This window comes from Parus major, chromosome 1A (assembly GCF_001522545.3).
Source record: "Parus major isolate Abel chromosome 1A, Parus_major1.1, whole genome shotgun sequence".
In the NCBI taxonomy this organism is placed as follows: Eukaryota; Metazoa; Chordata; class Aves; order Passeriformes; family Paridae; genus Parus; species Parus major.
The window spans coordinates 71,197,120-71,206,319 of NC_031773.1; the positions used below are offsets into that span (position 1 = coordinate 71,197,120).

General features: G+C 40.2%; 1 protein-coding gene across 5 annotated transcripts in view; it reads left to right on the forward strand.

Annotated features, from left to right (window-relative positions):
* The window catches only part of DUSP16 (dual specificity phosphatase 16), a 69,444-nt gene that overhangs the window by 49,081 nt on the left and 11,163 nt on the right, over nt 1–9,200 (forward strand). For all 5 annotated transcript variants that reach the window (XM_015627027.2, XM_015627024.2, XM_015627029.2 and 2 more), the window contains 2 exons: nt 5,123–5,282; nt 5,956–6,079. In XM_015627027.2, the coding sequence (XP_015482513.1) occupies nt 5,123–5,282; nt 5,956–6,079 (284 nt within the window). The remainder of the gene's footprint in view (nt 1–5,122; nt 5,283–5,955; nt 6,080–9,200) is intronic.

A 9,200-nucleotide genomic window follows, 5' to 3' on the forward strand; every position in this document is an offset into this window, starting at 1 on the left:
GCATGTACTTTGTCCTTTAAAATCTTCCTTGTCTTTACTGCCAGGTCAGCCACTCAATTCAGTGATTCACTTATGATGGATGTCAAAGCAGCTTATTACTCTTCCTACCACAAAAATAATTTATGGTCCTCAGAAAAAAGACAGCAGGAACTAAGTAATTTTAAAAAAACACCTCTTTCAGTTGATAAGGTATTGGATGTTTTTATGCTGTTTGTGTCAGTGTCTGCAATCTTGGTGTCACCTCAGTGTGTGTCAAAGGAAACCCTGTAGCTGAAGATGCTTTGGAATTAGTGCAAGAACCCCAGGAGCTGGTCAGATTTGTACTTCTTCACATGTTCTTTGGACTGAAAACCAAGGATTACTGTGTTTGCCATGCTGTATGGAGAACCACACAAATGATAGCACACCACCTATTCAGGTGTTCAGGAAGTTCTTAATACCTGGTGTCATCCTGGACAACCAGTGTTTTGAAAGTTCTTCCACTGGTGACCTTCTAGATTTCTTACCCATTTTTAAGACAAATATAAATCTTTTTATTTCAGATCTACTAATTTTTTTAACTTTTTCCTCTTTCTTGGGCATGTGGCTTGTTGGCTGCACTAAACTAGAACTAAGTGCCAGTGGCCTATTTACCTCTTATCTACATCTTCAGATTCCATGTTTGCCTCTGGAAAATGCAAAATGGCTCCCATCTTTAATACCCAAAAATACTAAAGAAGCTGTGGGAACAAATTACAGTTTGTACACTCTTAGAAGGCACTTGATGTTTTCCACAATACCAGCAACTCCCAGCTTCCTGGATTTAATCAGTCTCTGGGTTAAACTAAAAGTTAGTGGTAGCCACACACTGGCATGTTAGAAACACAAATAATGGATCTCTGCTGCTCTTCCTGCAACGTGCTTGTCTTCTGGAAAGCCTGGATCCTGCACAGGGGCACTGGGGAGAGCAAGCAGGATAACTGACTACACTGATTGCCCAGAAACGCATGGCAAGAAATCTGGGAAGAACATTCAAAAGCAGAGGGCGAAATACAAAAAATGAGGGGCAAGTAGCAAAGAGCTGTCTCTGTTAGGACAGTCCAAGAGCTGGTAAGTGGCTATGTTTGCATGTTCTACTTTAATGGCCTTGCTGAGGCTGCTTGGGACAGGAAGTCAGCTTTCTACTAAGATTAAAATAGCTCTTTTCTATTCAAATCCAGATTTTAAAAAAACAAACAAATAGCTGAAAAATTCTAGTGGGATTCCCCAAACTTAAGATATTGTTGTATACTGACCTTATTTTTGCCTTCAAGTGCTGTGAGTTCTTGTGGTTTCTTCCATTCACTTGACATACCAATTTCTCTGAAATGAAATAATCTCAAAAATATCTGCAAGAAACTACTAATCAGCACTACTGTTTGACCTGATTAATTAAGGATGTGAATTTTCATCAAGTTTATCACGATGAGCTTGTCTTGTCAGAATCTTTATAAGCTTTTCTCTGCGTGCCTGAGTAGGGAAATGTTTCTGTTGTTGCAGGACAATCTGTATTCATGACCTTTTCAGAATACTAATGCTATTTACCCTCAATACCTCTGCTAATAATGCTTGATTTAGGAAAGATGTGCAGCCACAAATGCTTGGTTTCTGTCCTTCAGCAAAACTAGTGATTCATTCAGGAAAGTTAAGAGAATTTTAATATTTTTTGCAGATTTCTTTCTAAATGCTTACTTCTGAAAACATTAATATTTTTTGCAGTGTTGAAATGCTAAAAACTCCCTAAGAGTTCTAAGAGAAAAGCTTGTTTGGGTCTCAGTGTGCTACATTGTGGTTATTTTCCTGTGATAGATTGGTGGCATTGCAAGACAGTATTTACTTTTACAGAAGATCTTCCTCGTTCTTTGTGAAAGAGAGGAAAATTGCGTTCTAACCTACATAGGAATGACAGTGTCTTTTCTGAAAGTTAGTGTGACAGAAAGCAATTGTAGTGTGGTTATGGGTCTGAAGGAGCATCCTTCATCTTGAAGAAGCAACCATCTTCCACCTCATAGCTTGTACCAGCATTTAAAATGTAAAACTTTCTGCTTTCCCACTTGAATAACTATTCTCTTCTTCCAGACCTGGATTTTATTTCCCAGAACAACATAACATTTTAAGGTGCTATTAATTTTCAGATTAAACAAGTCATAAAATGTAAATAAGCTTGCAAAAGAGCATTTACCTTCTTTTCACAGAGTTGTTAGTATTAGGATTTCTGGATCTTCCATTGTAATTCACTTTTTGCTCTTGGGTGCCCCACAATGAAGGCACTGTTATGGTTATTACACTGGAGCGTGTCACAGTGGGGATGATTGATTCTTCAGAACAGAAGGAAGCATAACTTCTTTCTTTAGCTTCAGTCTGAAAGACAAGCACTAATATTTTGGGGTGGTTTTCCTGGCTTCTAGATTTTGGACTTGGCATCTGCAGCCTTCTTGTTCCATTTGAATAATCAATTCCACATCAAAAACCTGGCATAACTGTGCAGTGGTGATGGTTGGACTGTATAGCCCATCAGTGGCTTTATGTTTTTAATGACAATTTTATATTTTAAAAGAAATAATAAGGTTTTTTATCCTTCCCAATTCATCACCCCCCCTTAGCTATGTTCTTAACAAACCTGACCGTGGCAGTTCATTTGTTAGCAAGGCTTTCACTACCCCCCTCTTCATACCTGGGGATTCAGGATCCTGTCTGTGCTTTCATCCTGGATATTCCAGTTGCTCCTCACTCACCTTCAAGCAGTGACAGCAAAGGGAGTAAGCTGGTTTGGGGTCAGTATTTCAGCTCAATGTAATTGTTTCCCGGGATTTGCTGCTGAAGAGCTTTGGGATCCTGGAAGGGAAAAGCTGTGTGGTCCAGGACAGTGGGGTGGGAATGTTAAGGATCAGGGCCCCCCCCTCCCCGTCATACGTAAGATACCAGGAGTCCAGTTAGTGCAGTTAGTGCCCTGTGCCAGGAATCCCATTCTCACTACCTCTCCCCTCTGGATAATTCCCAATATTCCCATATTTCCTTACAGCACTCCTGCTTTTAGGCATGTCAGTGTGTGAGAGTGAAATCCAGGCAAGGAAGGTGCAGCAGCAGCAGCTGTGGAAGGCATGCAGGGCTGGAGGGAGCTTGGTGCTTCAGCTGGGGGATGTGAAGCAAGGGAGAGAGACAAACAGGGACATACTGCAATTTGTTGATGAGAAGCTAAGCTATACTGGGAGTGTGACCCAAGAAATTAGCAGGGCAAGAAGCACTAAGGCTGAGAACTTACCTTGACATATACAGCCCTTTTCCTTTTTTCTTTTTTTTTTTTTTTTTTTATTTTGACCATTGCAAATAACTTTTCTGATTATTTGCTTTGCAAGGAATTGTCCATCTCCTGTTCCCCTAGATGAATGTGTTCATGACAGAATGCATGTCTATTGGTTTAATGTGCCCACACCTCCAGCCTCTGAATGTGCCGATGTGAGGGAACTCGGATGAGAGGTTGGAGGAGCAGTTTATTTTACTCCAGGCAACAAAAAGCAGCTCCCTAGCAGAAATTAATGTAAAATCCCTGTTTAGAACCACTATTGGCTGGATTTTGTGCACTCTCCTCTGCAAATGACTGAAGGAGATTCCTTTCTCCCCTGTAGCTCTTGGTTCTCACTCAGCATTTAATTTATGCATGGATATCCCTGTGTGTGTGTTCATCCCTTCTACACACGCTGTGCCATTCGTGTGGGGTACTTGTGTTCAACATCACATGTTAGTTAGACTGCTCTGACTGAACAAGATAGAGTTCTGGCTTTTCTGCTAAATAAGCATATCCCTGTTGCTCCTCACTAAAAGATCTCTATGCTAGCAGAAAGAATTTGGGAAAGAATCAACCATTTGGATTTGTGACTGTATTTTTCTACTGGTAGATCTTCAGTTAAAATCAGCAGTGTAGAATTCCTTCATGCTGCTGCTCCTGTGGATTGACAAACTTTATTATATATCTGCTATGAAAGCAAAAGGATTAAAACCAGATTTTGGGGTTTGTTTTTGGTGGTTTTTTTAATGTTTATTTTGAGATAAGCGTTTCCATAGAAATCTGGCCAAAAGCTCCTCAATGTTTATGTTCAGTGTAAGTAGTGTCCAAGCCTAGTATTGCATGTCACTTACTGCCAGATCCTCTCTGAACAATGGCAGTTTGATAAGCATTACTCTAACATGCTAAATTGCTTTCTGTTTCAAGATGCTTCCCTAGAGGAAACTGGATGGTTTATATTGGAGCCATCTCTACTTTTCCAGTAATTCTTCCACATGTTTTTGGACTAAGGTGCCCACTGCATCACAAACTACTTTGCCCAACTATAAATACCACACATATGTCAAGATGTAGAAAAGAGGCACCTCTCTTTTATTTCAGTCATGAAAACTGACTTATTTAAAAGCCCAGCTGACTCTTAAAATATACACTGAGTCTCTTGTTCCTGTGACATTTCTCTGAGAGGCAAGAGGCATAGAGAGTGAAAACTGAAATTGTATATCACAGAGCAGGACTCCTGTAAAATGCCACTCAGTGCTGTGTGGAAATGGTTTAATGCAAGATCTTCATCTCTTTTCTTGAGGTTTTGAGAGAGTTTTGCACATTCCCTTAGAAACAAGAAACTCCCGGACTTGAGAGGTGACTGCAGGAGGCATCCATTTAATCTCCTATTTCTCATCAATATCTGTGATGGGGCAATTTCAGTCCTAGATATGTGATCTGGAAAACATATATTCAGGTTAGCAAACTGCATGTGGGAAGTGTTTGTTGTCAGCTTGCATGCTGAGAATTTAAACCAAAGTAGCAAAAAGTTCATTCTCTTGGAAGTGATGCTTCAGAGTAGCAGAAGGTATTCTACCATTACGTCTTCGTTAACTTTGTTTTTATGGGATTTGCAGTTCATATGTTATTTGGACACACTGGATGTCTCATTAGAAGTTGTTAAAATAATTCAAAGCTGAGGAGTTGTCTTTTTCCTAGAAGAATGTCCCTTACACAGCTAGAGCAATTTCAACACAAATTTCAGTTTGGTCTTTAGCTTTGTAATGTGCCAAAGCTACCATTTGACTTGTCTAGGCTTAATCTTCCTCTCTTTCCTAGGAGCTGATGCAGCAGAACGACATTGGCTACGTGCTGAATGCCAGCAATACTTGTCCAAAGCCTGATTTTATTCCAGAATCCCATTTCCTCAGAGTGCCTGTGAATGACAGCTTTTGTGAGAAAATTTTGCCTTGGTTGGATAAATCAGTCGATTTTATAGGTGAGTAGAAAAATTTTAATTCTCTCTCTCAGACAGTGTTTAGGTCGCTCTGTGTGTCTGCCATGCAGTTTTGGCCGGAGAAGCCCCAGGTGCTTTCTGGGTGGTGTGAAAATACCCTCAGAATCTAAGGAGATGACCAGCATCACTTCATGAGCACAGGAGCGAAAAGAGGGGAGATTCTGCCACTGCATGTTCCAGCATTACAGTGCAAAGGCACTTCAGAGCTGCTTTCAGGCAGCCTGCTAGATGCCTGATGTATGTCTGCAGAGAGTGGATTATAAATTTGGACATACACCTTCTGTCTTTACCTTTGAGAAGTGAACTAGCCAGATCTGAACTAGTTCCATCGTGAATGCTTGCTTTTTACTTGTATATAAAATTAGAAGCCATCACCTTTCCCAGACATCTAAATAGGGCTGTTTACGTGTACATTAAAATGAGCTATGCTGTGACTACAGGATGTTTCCTGTGTGTAGTCATGCTTTTTCTGTACTCAGTGCTACTACACAGTTCTAGAGAAAATGAGTTTTGTTTCAAGCTTCCATGAGATTTGCAATTAGCTGTTCATTTGGAAGCTTTGAATAATTTTCAGTAACTCTACTTTCTCTGTAAACTTTTCATCCCAGTATGATGCTGCTGAGTTTGACAGTTGCCAATTTCTTTTGCCGTGTAGAAAAAGCAAAAGCATCCAATGGCTGTGTGTTGGTGCACTGTTTAGCTGGGATATCTCGCTCTGCCACAATTGCCATTGCATACATCATGAAAAGAATGGATATGTCCTTGGATGAAGCTTACAGGTAGGGACATCTTCCCTTCCTACTATCTCTTGTGCCTGTTGCCTTGTTTTTAGGGTGGATGATTAAAGGTTCTGTGAGCAAGGGTAGAAACAGACATTTTATTTGGTAGTTCACTGGCCGCATTTGTTTTAAGCATAGGTTTCCTCCAGAAACAAATTAATGGTATTGAATAAATATCACACAGCTAATATTAATTGCCCACTGCAGAATGGTCTTTGATCCTAGCAGGCAAATACATGGAATGTGAACTGCCTATTCCATGTATGCGTTTTGTCCTGCTTCTGGCCAGGACGGGGTTAATTTTTGCAGTAGCCAGGAGAGGCATGGCCAGGACCTGGAGGTTATTCTGTGCCACCTCCTGCCAGAGCTGGGAGCAGGGGAAGGGTCCCTCCTGGGGCAGGTGCTGTGGGGTTTCCACATGGTGAGAATCATTTGCCTCTTTGTCATACCCTCTTGTCATTACTGTGGTGCATTTTCGTATCTCATCACTGTTTCCAGTAAATTGTTCTTATCTCAACCCATGATCTTTGCCTTTAGTGCCTCCAGTTCTCTCCATCCTGCTGCAGAGGAGCAGTGCATGGCTTTGGAGAGTTTTGGTGTGAACACCATTCCTGAACCACAGCTGTGTGTACAAACACACAGAGCTACAGCACACGTGTAACAGCATCTTGTGAGCCACAGGGACAGCAGAATGGTCAGGGTTGAAGAGGTAACTGAGGGTATTTAGAGCTACACTTAGGACAAATGCTGGGCTGGATCTGTCTCCTGCATTTTGGTGTTTGGTAGTGCTCACAGAGAACTGCCTGCAAGTGAAATACCCAGGAACGGAGAAAGCTTCTTTGTTGCTCTTGAAGTCAACCAAAAACTGTGGAGAAAGTATTTTGAAGAATAACTTAATTTGGCAATATTTGTGGAGATCTCGTTTCCTCCTTTACACATCCCATTTTTTCTCTACTTGGATTGTGAACACTTTCCTACTCTCCAGGTGTCTTGTTTGCTGTTTAGCATGACTTCTGTGTTTAATTTAACCAACTTCTTTGTTGTGTTGTACAGAAAATGATGGTTTTCTTTTTGATGGGCTTCCTGGCACAGCTGGTGCATCACTGTAAGGAGTTATGCAGAACCTATCTGAGTAACGGCCCTGGAGCAGGGGGAAGAGGAGCCCCTTTAGAATAACCTGTGTGTTTGTTACCACCACCTCTAAAACAAGGATGAGGACAGAGAGATGAACACTGGATATTGCTATGTTGAGCATGATTTCCACAGAAGCTTTTCTTTTAAGCTGTTGAATGTCGTTATGTGTGCAATGAAAAAAACTGCATGTAAGAGGTGCCTGAGCTACAGTTCTCTCCTGTTGTGTTTGGACACTTCCCACATTTCCTCACTAGAGCCTGCTGGTAGCTTGGTGTTGTGCAGGAATTTCAACATGGAACAGATTTGGTTAAGGAGCTAAAAGCTCTGTTTTTCAGGTGCAGATAACAAGTGTGAATTACAGTGGATGTGGACAGATATTGTGCAAGGTGTGAGCTCAGTCAAAAAATCTGATTGGTCTCAGGCTGTAGTGGCTGGGGGCAGAGCTGTAGTGAACAAAAGACTTCTAAAATGCACACACTTCAAGGAACTTCTTCTGGGGGGTTCTAAATTCCTTCATGAAATCTCTGCATTATGTTCTTGTTTGTATCTTAACCAAAAGCATGAACAGAATGTGAAGGATTAATCCCACTAAGTCTTTTTCTCTTAGCAGTGAGCAACTGCTGTGAAATTTAGGTTATATTTAATCATGTTTGCTTTGACATAGCTCAGGGAGAATCATCTGCAGAATCTTTCACACATTGGTTTGGGATCTCTTCCTGGCCAAGCTTAAAAGAAAAATACCTTTCTTTGAATTAGTGGAAGTGTGGCGGGTTTCTTACTTCTTTCCCTAAATGTCAGTTAATGTCAAACTACAACAGGAATTCATTAGATAAAATATTTATCTGACACTATTACAAAAATAAAAAGGTGATACTATTACAAAGTCGAAGAAATAAACTTTTAAAAACTTTGGTATAATGGACGATTTAACAAATAAACATAAGAATTAAACATTATACATGTTTTCCAGTTGGAAAAAATAGTGTGTATTTTGAGATGAAAAAGCTTGCAAAGCTTTAAAACTTGTCAGGGGATGCAGCATGCTTTCCCTACTCTTTTCATTTTTAAAAATTCTAATGTTAAGTTTGGGACTGCCCAGTATTGTGGAGAGAGAGGAGAAAGTGGAAAGAACAGAGTGTTGGGGAGGCTACCAGAACACAGGCAAGAAGGACCTTGCTTTAAGTAGCTAACCCAAGTACAACTTTGACTGGAAAAAAATGAACAAAGACTATGAATTCCTGGGAGCAAACCGTTAAAAACATTCATATCAAATGCTAAGAGGACAAACTATAGAATTTCTCTGAGGAGACTCACTAGATTTCTCCATTTGCCAGTGTTACACTTCTTGGTGGAAGTTTCCGCTATCAGCTTGTGCAATCTGATATTCCAGGCCATAGTGTCAGCTTAACTACTCCTAGTATTGTTTGTTCTCTGGAAAATGAAAAAAAAAACCAAAAGGTAGCAATAAAAATGCAAGTCTTGACATTTTTCATGTGCTAGCATGTACACACATACACAACTACAGCTTTCCATTTTTCTCACACTGCTTTTAATGACTGCACACTCATCCTCTGTACACTTCCCCAGACAGGTTTTATTTTTAATGGTATTTCATTTTCCCAGTGACACATCATATGTGTGTTTGTACTCAATTTAGCTCTTCAAGGTTCTTCTTTGTTAATTCTCTTGTCAACTGATTAATCATAGTTCCAGGAATGTTTCTTTAAAAAAACCCAAAAAAACCAAAACCAAAACTGGAGAAGAAGGGATTTGGGCAACTCTGTTTTGCAGCCTGTTAAAAAGCAAAGTACTTACTTACCTGTACTGGAAATCAGACAGGTAAGAAATATGTATTTATATTTAACTTTGAAATAAATAATAGAAGTCATGTGATACAAGTCTTTTGTACGTTTATGTCCTGGGTTGCAGTATATTCTATCACCATCCTCATGTACTGTTGAAACCAGGTGAGGCAGTGCTCCCTGCC